This window comes from Bufo gargarizans, chromosome 1, assembly GCF_014858855.1.
Source record: "Bufo gargarizans isolate SCDJY-AF-19 chromosome 1, ASM1485885v1, whole genome shotgun sequence".
Classification (NCBI taxonomy): Eukaryota; Metazoa; Chordata; class Amphibia; order Anura; family Bufonidae; genus Bufo; species Bufo gargarizans.
In genome coordinates this window covers 569150614-569174777 of record NC_058080.1, presented here as the reverse complement: position 1 = coordinate 569174777, position 24164 = coordinate 569150614, and the positions used below count along the sequence as shown (strand labels likewise).

The following is a 24164-nucleotide window of genomic DNA, read 5'->3' as shown; positions in this document are numbered from 1 at the left end:
CTAGCAGATATTCTACCATGAAGGCCTGATTCACACAGTCTCCTCTTAACAGTTGTTCTAGAGATGTGTCTGCTGCTAGAACTCTGTGTGGCATTGACCTGGTCTCTAATCTGAGCTGCTGTTAACCTGCGATTTTCTGAGGCTGGTGACTCGGATGAACTTATCCTCCGCAGCAGAGGTTACTCTTGGTCTTCCTTTCCTGGGGCGGTCCACATGTGAGCCAGTTTCTTTGTAGCGCTTGATGGTTTTTGTGACTGCACTTGGGGACACTTTCAAAGTTTCCCAATTTTTCAGACTGACTGACCTTCATTTCTTAAAGTAATGATGGCCACTCATTTTTTTTACTTAGCTGCTTTTTTTCTTGCCATAATACAAATTCTAACAGTCTATTCAGTAGGACTATCAGCTGTGTATCCACCTGACTTCTCCACAACGCAACTGATGGTCCCAACCCCATTTATAAGGAAAGAAATCCCACTTATTAAACCTGACAGGGCACACCTGTGAAGTGAAAACCATTTCAAGTGACTACCTCTTGAAGCTCATCAAGAGAATGCCAAGAGTGTGCAAAGCAGTAATCAAAGCAAAAGGTGGCTACTTTGAAGAACCTAGAATATGACATATATTGAGTTGTTTCACACTTTTTGTTATGTATATAATTCATAGTTTTGATGCCTTCAGTGTGAATCTACAATTTTCATAGTCATAAAAATAAAGAAAACTCTTTGAATGAGAAGGTGTGTCCAAACTTTTGGTCTGTACTGTAATATATAGTTATATATTTATGCATAATATATATATATATATATATATATATATATATATGTCTTATGCTTTGTTAACATACAAAATGCAGTGTGCTGCACCATTTTGCACAGTAGCTGGGTTTTCTAACCGAACCCGGTGGATCCCATTTATAGTCAATGGGATCCAACAGGTGCTGTTAGCTTCCGTCACTTGGTGTCTTCGTTGTTTCCATTAATATTGTTAGTTTTCTCCTATATCTGAATAGGACAGTGTAAATCAAAGCACTGATGCGAACCAAAGGGGTTGTTAGAAGTTATCCCCTATACACAGGATAGGGGATAACTACTAGATTGGTGGAGATCCTACCGCTGGGGCTCGGCACCCCCCCTCCCCTGAAATGAATGGAGCAGCCATTCAGGCATGCATGTGGCCGTTCCATTCATTTGTATGGGAATTCCGGAACTCCCATAGAAATGAATGGAGAGTGCGCATCACTAGCCTCTCCATTAATTTCAGGGGGGGTCCGGGGCCCCCATTCTTATGATCGGTGTGGGTTCCCCCCATCAATCTGATAGTTATCCCCTAACCTTTACATAGGACGACAGAACAGCTGATTGTTGGGAAGGAGACAGCTGTATGGGGAGGAGTGATCACTAATTCCATCGCTCTTCCCCATACGCATTGTTTACCAGCAGCAGATTATGATTACTGCTGTCGGCAAATTACAATTTTTGTGTGTGCGCAAACAATCGGATGACCCGATGAACAAGCATTTTGCTCCTCGATCAGGTACGTTTTCACCACCAGATAATCGCTAACGAGAGTTCCTATGAACGCTCGTTAGCGATTATCTTTAGGATTCTTGGCCGTGTGATGGACCCTTAAGATAAACAGCCTTAAAAGTTAATTGAGCCAAAGATAAAAGAATTTGGTGACCAGACAGTTAATAATCTGCCTCTCTGACAGAACAGCGCACATTGTGATAGTTTTGCGTTTGTTGTGTCAATCCATTCCACTCCCCTGTGAAGGTGTTAATGCCAGGTTTGCAGTGAATACGCTTAATTAAGTGGGTCACACTAAACATTCATCTTCAGAACCTTCAATCTGTGAATCGGATACGCATTTGCCACCAAATTTACATAGCACACAGACACGGCTGAATAAATAAAGCAAGTTTGTGTGGTTTTAATTTAGTAGTTACTAGGGGAAAAACAAGAGTTAAAACTTGTAGACCAGCGCTCAGCAGGTCTGCCATGTAAGTGGATAATCTGTATCCTTCTTATTCTTTTCAGTATAACGCTATATATATATATCATCTAATTATGCAGATAGATGTTAATATCTTCTGTTTTCTTCAGGAAAAGCAGTGTGGGGAGAAAGCGGGGAGCTGGTTTGTATGATTCCATTACCATCTCAGCCCACGCACTTCTGGAACGATGAAGATGGCAGCAAATACCAGAAAGCTTATTTCTCCAAATTCCCAGGTATCACATTAGCATAGGAAAGTAATGGCTAAACACGGGCTATTGTCTGTAATTACTGTAGCATCCCTATGGAGGCAGTGAGTGGTCGTATCTGACCAACAGGCAGCGGAGGACATAATGAGGCGTGAAGCAGGCATGCCTACTGTAATGGAGTAAGTGGGTGACTTCATAATCTCAAGACAAATGGGCAGGGGTTAGAATAGAATGGTTTTATAATGACAAAGTGCTTTTGTATTTCACATAAGTCGTGCATTGTTATTTGTTCTGTTCTCTTCTGCTGTTTATTTGTGTCCTTTATGTGGCATACTATGCATTTATTATGCTCTATAAAACATCATGCTTTCAGATCAGTTTCCTTTAGGGTGTGAAATGTGTCAGCTTTCTTCTTTCTGTAGAAGCCCCCCTGCTGCGGTGGAGCTAGAGGCGCTGTGAAAGTGTAAAATCTGGACAGGGTCTCTCCACCACTTATTTATCTTCCAGTTTCTTTAGCTGGTTCTGTAATAGAAATGGCCATATTTCAGTTAAGCGTGTGATGCTGTTATTCCTGCAGGCAAAAAGAGTCTAGTATACAAGATACAAAAAGGCCCATCGGATTGTGAGCGCTGTAGTGATTAGTTTTACATGTGTTTTCCCCGAATGTTTATTACCAGTGGCACTGTTAGCTGGTGGGGAACAATTTTCATAAAAAACCCACAATTGTTTATACATTGTGTCAATGGGATAGATATTAATTCCTTGAGACTGCAGTGTAATATCTTGGCGCACTGATGTGACCTTGAAAGTGCTTGTGCAGGAATGCGGGGGGTTTGGCACCCCTCTTCTCCACTTTGCCGGACCAGTAAAGGGAAAATTACTTACCTGCTTTCCAGTGCTGACTCCCCGCGGCCTGCAAAACTCTGCTGGGCTCCCTCGATGTAAACATCTGGTTTGACATTGCCACAGCCAATCACTGGCTACTGCAGTGACCGATTCCTCTTGTGCAGTGATTGGCTGCGGCAATGTCAAAACAGATGTTCACATTCAGATAGCCCAGCAGAGCATCGTAGGCCTGAGGATAAGGAATGGGGAGCCAGCGCCGGGAAGCAGGTAAATAATCATTTCTTTACAGGTCTGGTAAAGTGTGTGGAGTGGAGGTGGGGGACTTTGTTCCCCCCCAAATCCCACCATTCTTGCACAACCCATTTAAGCTTTTTTGACATGTTCAGCTCCGATTTTGACAGGTTTGGCTAACCATCTACTGTGTACGCTGGCCTCCCGAATGGCAAATGATGAATTGTGGGCAGAACGGTGGCTCAGCGGTTAGCACTGGGGTCCTGGGTTCGAATCCGACCAAGGACAAATCTGCATGGAGTTTGTATGTTCTCCATGTGTTTGCATGGGTTTCCTCCGGGTACTCCGGTTTACCTCCCACACTCCAAAGACATACTGATGGGGACCTTAGATTGTGAGCCCTAAATCGTGCAGTCTAATAGGGCCTTTGGGGAGCTTCTCACGCCAGTGCACATTTATACTTGAATGCAATCGGCAAGCTAATGGTGCAGATAATGTCACTATTTTAGAACTAAAATTATACAGTAAATGATCGCAATATTTATTTCTATAAAAAAAGAATCAACATACGGTATATTAAAAGGCCATCACACTTACAGTGCTAAAATATAATCAAATACAAATGAGGATAGTAAGTAATCACCAAATGGATTAGGCAGTACTTATAATTCTCTGATGATGGCCAAATACCTATTGGAGAATTACCACCATAGATTGTACAATATCGTAGCACATATATTCACATCACAAATATTATGGCCCTGGAAGAGCTCTAAATAGTTCAGTAGGTGCAGTCTATTGTGTACAATTTGTTATAATTCTCATACGGTCTTTGATATTCCAATGGACGACTTCTTACTGTCCATAATGCCTAAAAGTAATATAATACCGTCATGTTATACAGAGTGTTGAGATTGAGTCGCAATCTTAGTGAAGTACTGGACAAAGATGCAAGGTAATTAGATATATATCAACAGTGTCAAAGCATCACAGGTTCGTTATTGCGTTGGTTCCATTAGATTTGCATAATTATCTTTCACTTTACTATTTGTCTCGTACCGTGATTTCAGACCCCACTGTTCTTGAATACAGAGTTCAATATTTTGAGCTATTCCAGGGCCATAATATTTGTGATGTGAATATATGTGCTACGATATTGTACAATCTATGGTGGTAATTCTCCAATAGGTATTTGGCCATCATCGGAGAATTATAAGTATAAGTAATTATATGAAATCACGGTACGAGACAAATAGTAAAGTGAAAGATAATTATGCAAATCTAATGGAACCAACGCAATAACGAACCTGTGATGCTTTGACACTGTTGATATATATCTAATTACCTTGCATCTTTGTCCAGTACTTCACTAAGATTGCGACTCAATCGCAACACTCTGTATAACATGACGGTATTATATTACTTTTAGGCATTATGGACAGTAAGAAGTCGTCCATTGGAATATCAAAGACCGTATGAGAATTATAACAAATTGTACACAATAGACTGCACCTACTGAACTGTTTTGAGCTCTTCCAGGGCCATAATATTTGTGATGTGAATATATGTGCTACGATATTGTACAATCTATGGTGGTAATTCTCCAATAGGTATTTGGCCATCATCAGAGAATTATATTGGTACTGCCTAATCCATTTGGTGATTTACTTACTATCCTCATTTTTTATTTTTTTCATTTATCCTCATTATATTTTAGCACTTGTCTTTCTAAGTGTGATGGCCTTTTAATTTTTTTTTTTTTTATAGAAATAAATATTGCAAGCTTGAGGTGATTCCAGATAGTGAGTGCCCATCATTTACTGTATAATTTAAAGTTAACCCATCGGTGACCGGGTGAGTCACCATTGATTGGTGCACCTGTTCCACGTCAGTAGACAGGGGAGCCATCTTGACAATAACATACCTATTAATATCTTAGAACTAGATTGAACAGTTCCTACAACCATGTCTTGTATTTTAGGTATCTGGGCGCATGGAGACTATTGCAAAATAAATCCTAAAACGGGAGGAATTGTTATGCTGGGACGCAGGTGTGTATTTTTGTCTTGCTCTCACACAGAAAGAAGCACTCACATAGAGCGCTCTCTCCTTGCTGCTGAAGACGGTCTAAAACGAAAGTCTGTGACCTGGTCTTGAGTCCATCTCCTGCAGAGAGGAAAGAGGGCTCGTTTTAGCAATCAGTGGGGGTCTCAGCATTCTGGCCTTCTGACCCCCACCAATAAAATCTTTGATATGTCGCTATGAAACGCGAGCACTCTACAGAAGCACTTTCATTGTTTAGGCATCTGTAGATGTATATTAAATGCAGCTAGAAGCTGTTTGTACTGCTATTTAGGGGTGTCTGCGTGACTTTTAAAAGAATGTTGAGTGGACAGGTGTCTCACTTGATGTCTCCCAACTTTTTCCTTATTATTTATTTACCAGAGGTCCCCAACCTTTTTATATGGTGGTGTTGAGCCAAACTCCTTCTTAACCCCTTCAGTACCGAGACACTTTTCACCTTAAATCCCAGGCCGATTTTTGCTAATCTGACGTGTCACTTTATGTGGTAATAACTTTGGAACACTTTTACATATCCAAGCCATTCTGAGTTTTTCTCGTTACACATTCTAATTCATGACAGTGGTACATTTGAGTCAATATATTTCACCTTTTTTTATAAAATGATCCAAAATGTACCAAAAATTTGGAAAAATGTATAATTTTCTAAATCTCAATTTGGCTAATTTCACACTCCCGTTTTGGGCAGATCTGTCATGGACCTGCAAAAACGGATCCATTACAATAATTAATTTGCATGCATCCGTCATGAACGAATCGGTTTGTATTGTCTATAACATAGCTAAGACGGATTCGTCATGAACTCCATTGAAAGATCCGTTTTCTTTTGTGCCAGATTGTGTCAGAGAAGAGAAGATCCGTCTAGCTCCACATCCCAGGACGGACAGAAAAACACTGCAGGCAGCGTTTTCGTGTCCGCCTCCAGAGTGGAATGGAGACTGATTGGCGGCAAACTGATGCATTTTGAGCAGATCCTTTTCCATTCAGAATGCATTAGGGCAAAACTGATCCGTTTTGGACCGCTTGTGAGAGGCCATGACGGATCTCACAAACGGAAAGCCAAAACACGAGTGTGAAAGTAGCCTTTTTCTACTTTTAAGGGCTCATGCACACAAACGTATTTTCTTTCCGCTTCCGTTCCTTTTTTTCTTTTGCGGACCGTATGCGGAACCATTAGCTTCAATGAGTCCGCAAAAACAATGGAAGGTACTCCGTGTGCATTCCGTTTCCGTATTTCCATTCCGCAAAAAAGTAGTGCATGTCCAAATCGTGGTCCGAGGCCCCATTCAAGTCAATGAGTCCTCAAAAAATACAGAACGCACACGGAATGCATCCGTATGTCTTCTGTATTTCATCCGTATTTTGCGGATCCATACTGAAGAAATGCTATGCCCAGCCCATATTGCGATTAATACGTTACTGTTTCTGTTTCCGAACCGCAAAAAACGGATCGCATACGGAAACCATATGGATATGTTTTGTGGAATAACGGAACGGAAGAGGACTTAATTCAGAGAAAATAAAAAACCTCAGATACGGAACAACGGAGCTGTGAAGAACTGACTACAAAACAACCACGGTCATGTGTATGAGCCCTAAAACAGACAGTAATTCCTCATAAAATAGTTATCAACATTCTCCATATGTCTGCTTTATTTTGGGGTTGATAAGACGTTTTGATCTTACATTTGGTATTACACTTTTTGTGAGGCAAGGTAAAAAATAATGTCTGTTTTGGCTTTTTTTTTTTTTTTTACAGCATTTACCTGAGGGGGCATATAATGTGATATTTTTATAGAGCAGGTTGTTACGGACGCGGCGATACCTAATATGTCTATCATTTTTATTTTTGTTAAGTTTTACACAGTGAAAGCCTTTTTGAACAGAATAAAATCTTGTTTTTGTGTTGCCATATTCTGAGAGCCATATTTATTTATTTTTTTCAGTGATTGTCTTAGGTAGGGTCTCATTTTTTTGGGGGTGAGACGACTATTTGATTGGTACCATTTGTGGGCCAAATACGCCTTTTTGATCACTTGGTATTACACTTTTTGTGAGGCAAGGTGAGCAAAAAATTTATATTTTGGCACTGTTAATTTTTTTAAGTGTCGATACGGACACGGCGATACCTACTAATATGTGTACTTTTCTTTTTTTCCCTTTTTTACAATTTATTTATTTTTTACTTTATTTTGGGAAAAGGACACTTTAACTTTTTTTACTCAAAACTTTAATTTTTTTCTGTAAAACTTAATTTTTATTCTTTTTTAACTTAATTTTTTGTCTCACTCTGGGATTTCAACTTTTGGGGGTCTGATCCCCTTTTGTATTGTAATGCATTGGCTGTAAGTGTATTACCAGTGTAATACATTTACAGCTTCCTGCCTGTGAGATCCAGAGGGCTGGATTTCACAGGCTGACACGGATGGCAGCCACGATACCTAAGGAAGTTTTTATATGATGAACTGAGTATAGTACTTTCATGAGAAATAATAATACGTAACTTTTTTTTTTCTGGTTAAAATAAATGAGACAAAGTTAGTGTAAAAATTCTTCTGAACGCACTGCTCTGCGCATTGCTTTTGGAAGGAGGAGGGGTATCGTATTTGAATGGTCTTATGCCCTACTCAGATGTTGATGGTTTACCGGTGGGGTTAGCTTCTCTAGGTAAGTATTGCATAGAGTGCTCCCTACTGTCTTCTCAGCTCAGCCTAATTTTTTCTGACCCTCATCATCTAGAGCGGGTGGATTGGCTGACTGGCTGTAGTTGGAGCACTCGCCCTGAAAAGAGCGACCCCCCCCCCCCCCTCCCCCAGCCGCAGGAACCTCGGGCCTGATCTAGTCATCTCTCCTTCGACTACCTAAAAGCGCCAACCAACACGTTTCGCCATACTTAAATGGCTCATCAGGGAACAATCTGTGCCTTGCAGAGCGTCTGTGCAGTGGCAGAGTTTCTTTGTTAATAACGGCAGTGGCAGGATACTGCATGTGCCGGCAGGGTTAATGCGCCGGCATCAGTGTTTTCACTGATGCCGGCGCATACAGCAGGGGTCTGGCTATCAGTGACTGCTGGACCCCATGCAGCTGATCGGGCGGGCGCAGCTCCTGCGCCTGCCTGATCAGAGCGCATTATCTGTATGGCGCTGGGATTTGTGATCCTGTTTCCAGTGCTGTACATGTACAGCGCTGGTATCCTACAGGTTAAAAAGCATATTAGGGTACTTTCGCACAGTGGATTATGGCGCTGTCAAACCTCACCACGTACTCCACCTCAGAAACTGCCACAGTCTTGAATGCCACGGAATTTGAATGGAGCTAACAAGTGGACACATGCCATGGCTTTAAGCACCATCCCTTCAGACAGATGGTTTTGGTTGGCTTGGGCATTTATTTTTTGGACATTTTATTATTTGATCATTTTTTTTTAATTTTTTTACATTTTTTTTATATATATATTTGCCATATAATATGTCCCCCAAGAGGTATTTTTGCCATATAATATGTCCCCCAAGAGGTATTTGACACCTCTGAGGGACCCTGTATATTAAACCTCTTCTGTCTGCTAGAGTGCAGGAGCAGGACCTTCAATTCAGCTGTCTGGTCAGAGACATGATCAGCTTTGTTTCTGTCTAGCAGGACTGGGGCCGCAAACCGTCTGCAGCCCACAGATCCCTTGCTCTACAGTGTATTGTCGGGGATATAAAGCAAAAGGCTTTATATAAAAGAAAAGATCAAAGAAAAGATTTCAAAGGATTATTGATCCTTGAGGTGGACATATATAACGCCTCAAAAAGAGTTTGATCGGTTATTTAATTATATTGTTCAATCAGTAAAACAAGGTACAAGCGTCTATGCAAAAATATAAATGATTTAATATACAATAATTTAAAATACAATCAAAGATTAATCAATGTGAAACTCAATAATCTGCAATGATACACAGTGATATGCAGTACCCTAAATTCGCCACCAACACAAATACCAGCGCATACACAGTACCTCTCAGATATAAGATGAAATATAACATCCCGACCACACTTTTGAGATATTTTTTATATCTATCTATTATATGTTAATAATGTTAATAAAAGATACAAATCCTTGCTCTGCACAAACTATGACAAATCTCCGATAATGGGGTAGCAATATAGATTATCAAGCCTGGTATTGATTATGGAATGAAATTATTCCAATCATAGAGTTATCTCTGAAATCAATATTTAGGTCTTTTATTCATTAATATGCATCGTTACTGAATAATGACAATATTGATGTAGCACTTTTAACAACTATACATCCGCCAACAGCGGGAGTTTTCTGAATATCAGGATGATAATTTAGATCAATACTACACAAAATAAAGTTATACATTACCGAGAATGCAGATGATGTGCAGAGACTAAGGGAAGTCAGCTCTAAGGTACGATCTGGTCATTAGGATCTTTCTCCTGGGTTTTCTTTGTTTCTCTGCGTTTTCCCCTTTTTTCTTCTTCCCTCCCTCGTGTTTGTGGTGTATGATCACAAACTTATCAGTTAGACACACCTTCCTAGCTTGGAAGCTCCTAGTTTTCCAATCATTGTCGGCTAGGCGTGTACATATGATAAGGACTGTTATGTCATTGTATTACCCAAAATGCACTTCTGCTGTTGGTGTAATGTTACTCATTTACCCTTAGGTGACACTCTTACCTAGGCTATTAGTATCATTCTGTTAAGGGTTAAATATCCAAGAATGACTTTATCTCACATTCTATACACATGACCTCTGGAACCTAAATCAAAGCTAGAGGGATTAATTCTGACACTTCTACCAATTAAAACACAGACATTTGGGCACCAATTGAATGTTTCCTATACTCCTAAATTTATGTTATAGATAATATGATGAGCCTTGTTTTCTCACAGAGATATCTGTGCCCCCTCTGCTACACCAACAGGTGATTGATGGTTAGTTAAAATAATATCTTTACAGATACTCATTAACAAAGTCCATACTTAAACTGTTTTCATTATATAATAGGAATATATGCGTTCCTATTGAGAAATATATATGATGACAGATACATAAACGTCCTTAAGAATACGTAACCATATGAAACGATACATATGGCTTATTGATTTTCTTATACAAAACTAAGGTTGATTATAAGTGTTATGTAGATATCACAGATTTCCTGCTTCATTGATAAATACCAAACTTTAGAGGTAATTACTACCAGCTGCTTTTAGAGAACATTCTTATCTACTGTCGAAAATCCATAAGTAGACAAGAAGGTCTCTTTTCAGACAGGTACATCCCTGAGAAGAAATCTTATTAACAGCGTCCTTCCCATGACCCTCTCTTGGCCATCTTTAAAATACATACAAAATGGTGAATATAACACACATGGCCTATTATATACCAAATCCACTATAATTAGGATAATTTTACCTAATGTTATATACACTTATAAAAAAGCACAACAGTATGCAGTGATACACCTGGTCGCCGGAAGCTGAGTCACAGCCTAACTAGGCTTCCAGTTTTTAGAAATGCATTCAACAGTGGAAACAAAAAAGTCTTAATAATTGCCACAGTGCAAATATTGTACATCTTTCTCTGTATAGTATAAAGGTTTTAATGGCTCAATGCTTTTATTTTTCAGTGATGGAACACTGAATCCAAATGGGGTACGATTTGGGAGCTCGGAGATCTACAATATAGGTAAAATGATCTGTCTTAACAATCTGAGACCCTCCAGCCTGTGACTAGGTTAATTTTCTACATAATGTAAAGAGGAGGTTGTAAAATAAGAAACTGTCAGGATTTTAAGTAGGAAGAAATGACTAATGTGTAGCCGAGGTTTGTAATGCAGAAGTTCACTACTGGGACTTGCTAATTAAACACATTTTCAACATTCGGCTGCTGACTGGCTGTACTAACAGCCATTATTACGTCTCCTGAATGGATACAGATTAGACTCCCACTGCTCCCCTCCAATTCCCTTTTACGCGTCTCCATCAGACATTAACTGCTGCTTATTACTGGGGCTTAGAGGATAGATCAGGTCATACAGTCATTATTGGAAAAACCTCATTGAGCTGCAACCGCATTCTAAGTAGTGGGAAAGCCCAGCGTACAAAAGTTCAGACGCATGGAAGGAGAGAATACACTAATGCAATAAGAAAATCATTTGCAATAATGGAAGGTTTGAGTGAAAATATGGTGACATAGACCATGTTCCTACTGTCCAATATATTGATGAACTGGAGTTGTGTGGATCTGTATTCAAGGTTGACTTTGTCTTGTTGCAGTCGAATCATTTGTGGATGTCTCAGACAGCCTGTGCGTCCCCCAGTACAATAAGGATGGGGAGGAGAGAGTGATTCTCTTCATTAAAATGAACAACAACTACACCTTTAACAATGATCTGGTGAAAAGGATAAGGGATTCCATCCGTGTAGCTCTGTCTGCCAGACACGTGCCAGCCCTCATCCTCGAAACAAAAGACATTCCGGTAAGTAGATCACTGCTGACTAGATTGTAACAAACCTCATTACGGATTTGAGGACTAAAATCATATTTTGAACACATTTTGCCTTTTTCTTGTTTTCAAGCCCAGAATACCAGCCTCCTTTCTATAGTGTTGTACTGAGCCACTGGACACACCAGGGAAATAAGCACCATCTTTTGGGATGCTTAAAGGGGATCCTGATGACCTATCCTCTGGATCGGTTATTAATATCAGATTGGCGGGATTCCGACTACTGGCACCCCAATCATCTGTTTGGAGGAGCTGTGTTGCACAGCTCCGTCGACAGTGTAGCGGCCATGCCTGGTTACAACAGTGCTACTCCCATTACATGGTTACAACAGTGCTACTCTGTGAGGGTCCATTCACACGTCCGTGTGTGTTTTGCGGATCCGCAAAACACGGACATTGGCGATGTGCGTTCTGCATTTTGCGGACCGCACATCGCCGCAACTTAATAGAAAATGCCTAATCTTGTCCGCAATTGCGGCCAAGAATAGGACATGTTCCATTTTTTTTCGGGAATGGAATTGCGGACCCGGAAGTGCAGGTACGGATTCAGAAATGAATGGGTTCGCAATTCCGTTCCGCAAAATGCGGAACAAAATTGCGGACGTGTGAATGGACCCTAACTGGCAGAGGTGTCGTGAGCCAAACCTCCGCTGATCTGATATCGACAACCTTGATATAAGGTTTGGCTGAGGAGGCAGCTTTGATGGAAGAAATTTTACTCATAACCAACCCATTTTATGCGTTTAGGAAAAAAAAGTCATGTGACATTTTGTAATTTTGACGTGCCCTTCGTCCACCACTGAGGCCCAGGCATCACTATGTTCTGGCTCGTGAGTTCCAGTACAAAAAGATGAGAAGCCTTGCTCTACGCACTACATAGCAGACTAAAGGGTTTTATTTTCAGTTGCAGCAGGAATAACTGTCGTACAACAGCTCCTGCAGACAGCTAATGAGCTCACTGAGGATGTTGAGGGTTGCACTCCTGCTGATCTGATATTGATGGTCTGCCATAAGGATAGATCATCAATATTAAAGTCTTGGAAAACCCCTTTAATTATTGGCCACTGTGTGTAGGTACAAGGTTGGCACCGTATGGAGGTATTTTAGGTATGACCGTATCAATATTAAAAGGGGGTTTTCTAGGATTGCCTTGGTTTTTTACTTAGCCCCTACTGTGTTTGACCTAATGAAAGAATCCTCCTCAGCCGGTCCACTCCTGTCCTGCTCCCTGGCTGCGTTCAGCAATGTTGTGGTCCCAGGCTGGTTTATTTCTGGCCATGCTACAGACAGGGTCACGTGTGCCAATGCAGCCAATGACTAGTCGTAATAGTGATGTTTTTCCACATGACATGTGACCTAGCAGTGACGTGCCACTTGGGGACACATCACCACTGAGGCCAGTCATTGGCAGGACTGGAGCAGCTCAGTATAATTCCTTCTTTAGGTCAGCCATGCTAGGGGGCTAACTAAAAACTGAGGAAATCCTGTAAAAAACCTTATAATTATTTGGCACTGTATATGTAGGTGTAAGGCCTCTTTCACATGAGCATGACTGATTAGGATGCGTTCAGGGAAACTTGCACCATTTTGCAAGCAAGTATAGTCCGTTTTGTCTGAGATTTGCGTCCAGTTGTTTCCGCGCGGGTGCAATGCGTTTTGATGCGTTTTTAACGCGGGTGATAAAAAACTGAAGGTTTACAAAAAACATCACTTAGCAACCATCAGTGAAAAACGATTGAATCCGCACTTGCTTCTGGGTGCAATGTGTTTTTCACTGAAGCCCCATTTACGTCTATGGGGCCAGGGTTGCATGAAAAACGCAGAATATAGAACATGCTGCATTTTTCACGCAAAGCAGAACTGATGCATGAAAAAAAAAAACACTCATGTACACAGACCTATTGAAACATCAGGATTCAGTGCAGGTGCTATGTGTTCATGTCACGCATTGCACCCGTGCGGAAAACTAGCTCATGTGAAAAAGGCCTAAGGCTAGCATTGTAGCGAGTTATTGTAGTAAAGAGAGTAGATCATCAGTGTTAAAGTCCCAGAAAACCCCCTTTAATTATTGGCCACTGTGTTGGTATAAGGTTGGCACTGTACGGAGGTTTTCTTTGGACTCTCTGCACTTCTGCTATGTATGCACTCCATATTCCTTGGCACTGTTATTTATACACTATAAAACCTTTTACTTTGCCATTATATTGCAATTCAAATTACTGCCCAGTATACATGGGAAGGGTATCAACCAGCCCAAGGTGGCTTTTTATTTATAATTTTTTTTACTTGCACAGGTTTCTTTACTTGGGGTACTTTCACACTAGCGGCAGAGGAGGCTGTCAGATCCGTCCTGCCGCTAGTTTACATGTGCCCCCGAGCTGCCTCTTCGTCCCCATTGACTATAATGGGGGCGGGGGCGGAGTTCCGATGGCAGCGCACGGCGAGTGGCAGTCCGGGGCACACGTGAACTAGCGGCAGGACGGATCGGACAGGCTGTTCACCCGCCGGAACAGTTGAATAAGACACCAGTTCATCAAGCCCAACCTTTAAATTAGACTTTCTAAATAAAATTGTAGTGCATAATTAAACCTGTTAATTATAGTCATAAATGGTTTTCTTTTTATTGCAAACTGCCTACCAGCTCTGATAGTGTTAATATGTCGAAGGGAGAATAAAAGAATAAAAAACTACCAAGTATAATGTTAGGAAAGTTTGGAAAAGAATTGTGACCTTGAATGGTTATATAACTGCCAAGTTTCATCATGATCTGAGTCTTTCTTCCCATAAGTCATAAGCATCTGAAAAACAGGATTTAACATAATGCTGCCTCACTAGATTTAATGTAAGGAACTATGAGTTTGGCAGAGAACAGTGGAGACTGATATGCATTCTTAAGCTTTCTTTAATGTATCTGTGGGATGGAAAATGTCTTTATTTCTGCCTGTTTCATAACTTCCTATTTTATTTTATTCACTTTGGGGGGAGGGGGGAGGTCCCAGGTGAATTCCCCGTATTCACATGTTGATTTCTTTGCAGGCTTTTACCATTTCTCTTTTGAAAACTAATTATGTGCGCGTGTTAAATTTGTTACTTTACTTCTAGATGGTATTTTAAGAGGGTTTTTTCCAGCGTTATTTTCAATATTGTTTTAAACAGTGAAGAGAACATTACATGTCTGCCGGAAAGGATAATTGGTAGAAAATGAGCCTTAATTTCATAGGAATGCGCCCTGTTAGATGAGTTTGGGGACCGTGGATGAACGTGCGACTTGATTGTTGTTGAATTGTTCATCTTCCATACGTAGAGCCACAGCTTATTCTAAGGCAAATATTTTAGGGCCAGAATCTAGCACTATGATAGGGTCATTGTGCTCTATACATCACCATTTGTGCTCTAAAAACATATTTTGGACGTGGGACACAGTGCTTGTTCTGTGATTGATAAGTTACTTTGTGATGGCATATGGCTTCATTCACACTGGTGTTAAGTAGTGTCGAGCGAACTTGTGTTTTAAGTTCGGCGTCTAAAGTTCGAGTTCAGGTTATCGAAGAATCCCGTTATGGATTCTAAATTCCGTTATGGTCTGTGGTAGCGGAATCCATAACGGGATACTTCGATAACCCGAACTTTAGACGCCGAACTTAAAACACAAGTTCGCTCAACACTAGTGTTAAGGTCTGTTCTCCTGGCCACCATTATTAAATGAAGACTATGTCTCCAGAACACCGCTGCCGGTGACATGATCCTGTCGACTGCAATATCGGAAAGACCTGTTCTGAGATTGTAGATTATTCCACATACTAACATCCTGATAGTGGTTGGTTCTGTCTATCAGCTAGTACATCCGCCTTTACTATGTCTTACACTACATGGAATGCCACCCGAGTATCTTCAGTGTCAGTTGTCTATTAAGCCTGCACTTGTTCTGTAGAGTTGCATGTAAGCCCATGAACTAGACAATAGAAACGTAAAGACTATGTTTAGCTTTGGTGGTATTTTAATTATTGAAGAAAACCACAGAAACAAGATAATAATGCACTTATTAAAGCAGATGCAAGCACTATATATGGACTAAGTCCTCACCCTGATATGATAATGTCTGAGACACTTAGTCGATATATTTTGATCAAAACACATCTAAGCCCGCCACCAAGCGTCAAGGTGGTCTCAGGTCAGGCGGGTCCTACGCTAAACCTACCTAAGCCGTTGGGCTTCTATGTTCAGGAGCGCAGACCCCGCACATATGGTGTGCTGCTCCTAGTAACCTCCATGTGCATCAAGCAACCAATGGGAGGAGGAGCAAGCACAGCCATATGTACCACCCAATCAAGGCGCTCATTGGATAGAGGAGGGGGGCAAAAGTGCAGAGGAATGCTACTCCCAAGATACTAGGTGCGCATTCACACTTGAAGGTGCCACTCCCTCAAGCAGACACTACATAAACAAAAAAATCACAGAAAAAACTAAGATAAAAACATCCTGCACGATATGATACAAATTTGCGGATGTCCCTGGCCATATTATTGAAGAAAACCACAGAAACAAGATAATAATGCACTTATTAAAGCAGATGCAAGCACTATATATGGACTAAGTCCTCACCCTGATATGATAATGTCTGAGACACTTAGTCGATATATTTTGATCAAAACACATCTAAGCCCGCCACCAAGCGTCAAGGTGGTCTCAGGTCAGGCGGGTACTACGCTAAACCTACCTAAGCCGTTGGGCTTCTATGTTCAGGAGCGCAGACCCCGCACATATGGTGTGCTGCTCCTAGTAACCTCCATGTGCATCAAGCAACCAATGGGAGGAGGAGCAAGCACAGCCATATGTACCACCCAATCAAGGCGCTCATTGGATAGAGGAGGGGGGCAAAAGTGCAGAGGAATGCTACTCCCAAGATACTAGGTGCGCATTCACACTTGAAGGTGCCACTCCCTCAAGCAGACACTACATAAACAAAAAAAATCACAGAAAAAACTAAGATAAAAACATCCTGCACGATATGATACAAATTTGCGGATGTCCCTGGCCATATTATTGAAGAAAACCACAGAAACAAGATAATAATGCACTTATTAAAGCAGATGCAAGCACTATATATGGACTAAGTCCTCACCCTGATATGATAATGTCTGAGACACTTAGTCGATATATTTTGATCAAAACACATCTAAGCCCGCCACCAAGCGTCAAGGTGGTCTCAGGTCAGGCGGGTCCTACGCTAAACCTACCTAAGCCGTTGGGCTTCTATGTTCAGGAGCGCAACCAATGGGAGGAGGAGTGGCACCTTCAAGTGTGAATGCGCACCTAGTATCTTGGGAGTAGCATTCCTCTGCACTTTTGCCCCCCTCCTCTATCCAATGAGCGCCTTGATTGGGTGGTACATATGGCTGTGCTTGCTCCTCCTCCCATTGGTTGCTTGATGCACATGGAGGTTACTAGGAGCAGCACACCATATGTGCGGGGTCTGCGCTCCTGAACATAGAAGCCCAACAGCTTAGGTAGGTTTAGCGTAGGACCCGCCTGACCTGAGACCACCTTGACGCTTGGTGGCGGGCTTAGATGTGTTTTGATCAAAATATATCGACTAAGTGTCTCAGACATTATCATATCAGGGTGAGGACTTAGTCCATATATAGTGCTTGCATCTGCTTTAATAAGTGCATTATTATCTTGTTTCTGTGGTTTTCTTCAATAATATGGCCAGGGACATCCGCAAATTTGTATCATATCGTGCAGGATGTTTTTATCTTAGTTTTTTCTGTGATTTTTTTGTTTAGGTATTTTAATTATTATTGCATTGTACTCATTTTGCGCTAAAAATCATTTTTTTTGTTGGTCTTTGTTAAAAATATTGAGCTGTTTTCCCTGCACAGCTTTGAGTTTATCTAGTAGCTGGTTCTCACTTTTCTCTCTGCTCTGTCAAGCAGGGAGCTGACAGGCTCCTGATCTCTGACATTATAAACACTCATTATAGCTCAGTTTTTACGGCAGAGGATTCCGGTTGTCATCTGGAAAAATGGATCCGGTATATATATTTTTTTTACTCATCTTTAAAGGTCCGCGCATGCGCAGACCGCAAAGCCGGATCTGTCTTGCCAAAACACTTGGGTCCGGATCCGGCATTAATGCATTTCAATGGAAATTAATGCCAGATCCGGCATTCTGACAAGTGTTCAGGATTTTTGCCCAGAGAGAAAACTGGGACTGAACTGATGCATACTGAACGGAATGCTCTCCATTCAGAATGCATTGGGATAAAACTGATCAGTTTTTTTTTCCGGTATTGAGCCCCTGTGATGGAACTCAATACTGGAAAACAAAAACGCTAGTGTGAAAGTGCCCTTACAGGTAAGGGTTATTAGATGACAGCACAAAGTGAAAGTAAAAAAGTAACATTCACACAGCTAGACAAACAGTTTACACTTTGTGATAGAACTGCTCAATATTTTTAATAAAGACCAATTGAAAAAAAAAATTTGCCCAAAATGAGTAAAATGCAATCATTAAAAAAGGCCCGAAGGTGTACATAGCTTTTAAAGGGGTTATGCCATGATTGATGTAAAAAATGAAAATCAGCCATCATATAGTACATGACAATACCTTCCTAACAAAGATAGAACAATCCCTGTACCTCACATGGATCCAGAGATTTCCACATCCACTGATCCAATTGCTCTGCTAGATTATCTTCAGCCTGGCATCTCAGGAGGCATGTCCTTTCTAGTGATGAGCGGCAGGGGCAATATTCGAATTTGCGATATTTTGCGAATATTTGGTAGAGTATTCGTCATATATTCGAGAATTCGAGATTATTTTCTTGATCGCGAAAAATCAGCAATGTAATATTCATGTAATGCGCTCGAAATACAGGCGTGGGTCACTATAGCTACATTTTTCAAGCTGCTAGAAGTTTCCTGAGACTGGAGAAAATGGTTGGCACGGGTGAACATTACAATAGCTTTATATGCAGATAGAGTGCTCCAATATATTTGCGATTGCAAAGTCGGCACCAATGATGCGAATATTTTGGCGCAATACGTGCAACTTGACATTTTAACAGGTCTACCAATTAGTGATTGGCTAAGCATTGTCGTGAACTTGTGGCATGAAAGCACTATGTATGTAGCATTTATGTATGGACAGCAGAACCTATCAGCTACACTATATCACTATCTAACCTACACTGACTATCTCCCACTAACTATCTGCAAAATGTGTGTATGTGTATGTGTATATATATATATATATATATATATATAATTTTATATATATATTAACTAACTAATGTAATGACACAGGAAAGCAGAGAGCACAGCAGTAACACTTCTGTCTCTCTCAGATCTGCAAAATACTGCATACAAGGGCTGCTGGGGAGTTTCCTATATAGTAAGGGGTAGGCAACGTTCCTATTGGTTGCTAGGGATGTTGCTAAGCTCAGACAAAGACATTGCAGCCTTCTCATTGGCCCACAAGCAAGAGAGGAGGTTACTGATGAAAAAATAATAATTTGAATATTCGAAATTACAAATATATAATCACTATATTCTAAATATTCGCAAATTCTCGAAGTGCCAATATTCACTATTCGAATAATGGAGCCCAACACTAGTCCTTTCTGCTGCAGCTCTCTCCCTGTAAATACCACAGCTTCTAACAAAACATATGGCTGGGGGCAATTGAAGATTTAAACTGAGCACGTTTGACCAGCGCTATACAGATATATTTTATTGGCTAGATCACTGGCTATACTACATTCTTTTTATTACATGCAATTACATAAGTATTCAGATCCAGGTGCTGGAATATGTTTCCTGACAAAATCCCTTTAAAGGGGAATTCCTGTTGTGACAAGTTATTCATAATCCACCTGATAAGGGCTAACTTTTTGATTAGTTGGTATCCTACTGCTGGGACTCTGACTGATCTCAAGGGTGGTTACCCAACACCCTTCAGAGCCCTCCGAAATGAGCTGAGCAGCAAGTTGGGCATATGCACTTCCACCCCATTCATTTCTGGGAGTTCTGGAAATAGGTGAGCACTGCACTCGGCTGTTTCGGGAACCCCAGTAGAGATTCCCTGTTCTTATAATCAGTGGAGGTCCTAGAACAGTGATGGCGAACCTTTTAGAGATTGAGTGCCCAAACTGCAACCTAAACCCACTTATTTATCACAAGTGCCAACACGGCAATTTAACCTGAATACCAATATAGTGTACCTTCCATGTACTTTATCATTTAGCTATAATAACTGCCTGTGCCGTTCATAGCACGCCCTTTGCTGATGAATGGCAGGAAAAGTCTAAGGCTTATTGGTATACCATAGACTTTTTCCAGGGTGCGGGTGCCCACAGAGAGGGCTCCGAGTGCCGCCTCTGGCACCCGTGCCATAGGTTCGCCATCACTGTCCTAGAGGTAGGACCCTCAGTGATCTAATAGTTATCATGGCTCTACTTTGTAATTGACATGCTCATGTGACAGTCAGTTCATAGATGTCCAAAAACTGCTACAGTAGTAAAACAGGACATATAAAGATATACACTCACCTAAAGAATTATTAGGAACACCTGTTCTATTTCTCATTAATGCGATTATCTAGTCAACCAATCACATGGCAGTTGCTTCAATGCATGTACGGTTGTGGTCCTGGTCAAGACTATCTCCTGAACTCCAAACTGAATATCAGAATGGGAAATAAAGGTGGGCTACAACAGCAGAAGACTCCACCGGGTACCACTTATCTCCACTACAAATAGGAAAAAGAGGCTACAATTTGCACAAGCTCACCAAAATTGGACTGTTGAAGACTGGAAAAATGTTGCCTGGTCTGATGAGTCTCGATTTCTGTTGAGACATTCAAATAGTAGAGTCTGAATTTGGCGTAAACAGAATGAGAACATGTATCCATCATGCCTTGTTACCACTGTGCAGCCTGGTGGTGGTAGTGTAATGGTGTGGGGGATGTTTTCTGGGCACACTTTAGGCCCCTTAGTGCCAATTGGCCATCGTTTAAATGCCACGGGCTACCTGAGCATTGTTTCTGACCATGTCCATCCCTTCATGACCACCATGTACCCATCCTCTGATGGCTACTTCCAGCAGGATAATGCACCATGTCACAAAGCTCGAATCATTTCAAATTGGTTTCTTGAACATGACAATGAGTTCACTGTACTAAAATGGCACCCACAGTCACCAGATCTCAACCCAATAGAGCATCTTTGGGATGTGGTGGAACTGGAGCTTCGTGCCCTGGATGTGCATCCCTCAAATCTCCATCAACTGCAAGATGCTATCCTATCAATATGGGCCAACATTTCTAAAGAATGCTATCAGCACCTTGTTGAATCAATGCCACGTAGAATTAAGGCAGTTCTGAAGGCAAAAGGGGGTCCAACACCGTATTAGTATGGTGTTCCTAATAATTCTTTAGGTGAGTGTAAAATGCTCATGTGTTGTGCAATATGAACTAACTTTTTTTTTTTTTTTTTTTCCAGTATACTATTAGCGGGAAGAAAGTAGAAGTTGCTGTTAAACAAACCATCGCCGGCAAAGAAGTAGCTCACCGTGGTGCTTTCTCTAACCCGCAATCTCTGGATTTGTATCGCAATCTTCCAGAGCTACAGAATTACTAAGCCCTGTCCATAAGAGACGCTGTGTGTAGTGTGCACGTGCTCGTGGCGATAATGTACATGCACTGTGTGTGTAAATGGATCAGGCTTGGTCTTCAATGTGGAACTCTAGTAAAATGGAAAAAATATATATTCTATAAATCTTTCTATCTATCACTTAAGTCATGTTAGAGGCATTTCAGAGGTCAGTGACATATTCCCTGTTCAAATGGTAAAAATGACATTTATAAAGGGGCACTCACGTGGTGGCCGCGTGGAATCTGCCCTCCATTGTTTTCAATGGGAGACTGCAGTTTACGGCCACGACTGCGCCAACAAAGACTTGTCATTTCTTGGCTATAAACCGTGGCCTCATGTACAGTAGCGTGACTTCCCAATGAAAGCAGTGGGAGGGAGAGTCCGTGCAGCCACCCGCAGCTTTTTGGTGCTGAATCCAAACCAAATTCTATCTGCAAAAGGTGCCATGTGAACGTCCCCTTAGGTTATTTTATGTTATTCAACAATGTGGTTAAAGAACACATAAAGGACTATATGCTGCTGTGTGACACCTAGCTTTTTATGGCAGTGGTAATAATAAATGAATTAGCTTTTGGATATTAAAGTTTAGCTTTTACATCTTATAATGTCCTGCAAACATTTACTGTATGGTACGTCAGCGCTACAGGTTTTACCTCTTATGAGGCTTCCTGCATGACACTACTTTTTAGTGCTCAAGAAAATCCTCATCTTGGATCATTTAAGAAGATCGGCCATCTCCTACTATAATTATACATAGTTTATATTCTGGCATGTAAAATGTAAAGCATGCCACCGATCTGCTGTTTCGGACAGCCCCTGCGCTGGGAACTTTACAGTGTACAGAGCTGGAAGCAGGAGCCTCCATACACTGTGTAGAGGGTGTGCGAGGGTACCACAGCTCAGCTGCCATTCAAGTAACAGGGAGTTGAGCTCCAGCATGCCAGCGCTGGAAACTACACAGTGGATGGAGCCTTCTGCTTCATGCTCTGTAGACTGTATGGTTTCCAGCGCTTTTGGCTGCCCGACTGTTCAGGTGGTTGTGCAGGGTGTCGGACCCCCAGCGATCTGATATTGATGACCTGGGGATAGGTTTTCAATGTCTAAGTTCTGGAAAACCCCTTATAGGGATTCTTTTGTAATTAAGCTTTAAAAACGTATTATAAGACAGAGTAAATCTGATCTGTCTAATGAATGCCCTACTGTCCTGGTAGGGTTGCTCTCACATTTCACCTTATATTGATGTAGACCTCCATAGCAGATTACATTTACGACCATAAACAGTCTATTTCTTTTGTTGCCACTATGAAATATTCTGCATATTTCAAGGAATCTATTCCTGTATCACAGGAACCTCTACAGTACATTCCCTTTTGTATAATGTGAGCTGCCAGGTGGCCTGCAATAGCTGTTTCCTTTCTAAATGGAGAAGAGGGACTGCACTCCGTGGTGCCGCACAATATTGTTCAATTCCGTCTTGTTTATACCTTTAAATATCTGGTTACCAACCTGAGGAAGTGCAATGCTTTGGTTGTATGTTTTTATTTTTCATGTTTTTACCAAAGAGCTTGCATGTCCTATGGTTACTGATGTGCTTGCTTTACTGTGAGAATTGTTTACAGGTTTTATATAACTGAACTGCTATAATGTAGGCAGATGTGGGTAATACAGGATGAATCTTCCTATGCCAAACACAAGTGCACTACCCCTGCATCCTGCCACTTACTGGTCAGTCCTGCCGATCGGCTAGCCGCTTCAAGGCATTTGTTACAGTTTGCAGTTGCACTCTTTATTGTCTAGCTTCACACCACTTTATTTGCATCCTGTTAAAAGGTAATGTTTTTTCCCAACTTTACTGAATAAATATCTGGCTATCCTATTGCTTTTGATGTCTAGGATACAAAATAAAAAAAAGAAGCCTTTATCACCTGTGTGCCCTGTGGCAAAGAAAAAAAACAAGATGCAAAAACCTGGCTTGAACACGGCGTAAATTGGGCAAGTTTGTGAATAGCTTCCGACGCAACAAATTAGATACTGGAAAAACAATTTTTATGATACATTCTAGGATATTCCAAAAACCATAAAATGAAGCAAAACAATGCAATGTCATATTTTGACAAGGGAAATATCAGGTCAAACCCATGATATTGGATGCTTTTAAACTGATGTATATTATTCTTTGCATTGCTCTTTATAACAAGATATGATTTAAGTGTTACAAACCATTGTATTTTAAATTCTGTGTAGATAGTAACGTTTACGAGTTGTGATTACAGTGTGAGAATGCATTGTATGTACATTAAACTGTGTATATTGCATTGTCCCTGCTTCTCCTGTATATAGTGAGCAGTTCTCATTGTTTTTTCTTTTTTGTTCTTGCAATTAATAAATCCGATATAAGCCTACCTCCAATGTTCTGCGTTATGTCGTTTTGTACTCGCAGCAGTGATTTCTAATTCCTTATTGATGTGTGAGAACATTGGAATCTACTCTGTATTACAGCTCACCACTTCAAATACACTAGTTTTATAAAGGGATTGTCTGGTCTCCGATATTGATTTGTATCAGCAGGAGTCTGACTCCCAGCATCCTCACCGATCAGCTGTGTGAAGAGAACACAGCGCT

The 24164-nt window shown here is 41.0% G+C and overlaps 1 protein-coding gene across 1 annotated transcript in view; it reads left to right on the top strand.

The window, feature by feature from the left end:
- Positions 1–23951, top strand: part of AACS (acetoacetyl-CoA synthetase) — a 103570-nt gene extending 79619 nt beyond the window's left edge. Inside the window, exons 14-18 of the mRNA XM_044275649.1 lie at positions 2106–2231; positions 5263–5332; positions 11009–11067; positions 11658–11860; positions 21390–23951. Coding sequence (XP_044131584.1) covers positions 2106–2231; positions 5263–5332; positions 11009–11067; positions 11658–11860; positions 21390–21527 — 596 coding nt within the window. The 3' untranslated portion in view covers positions 21528–23951. The remainder of the gene's footprint in view (positions 1–2105; positions 2232–5262; positions 5333–11008; positions 11068–11657; positions 11861–21389) is intronic.
- The last annotated feature ends 213 nt before the right edge of the window (positions 23952–24164 follow it).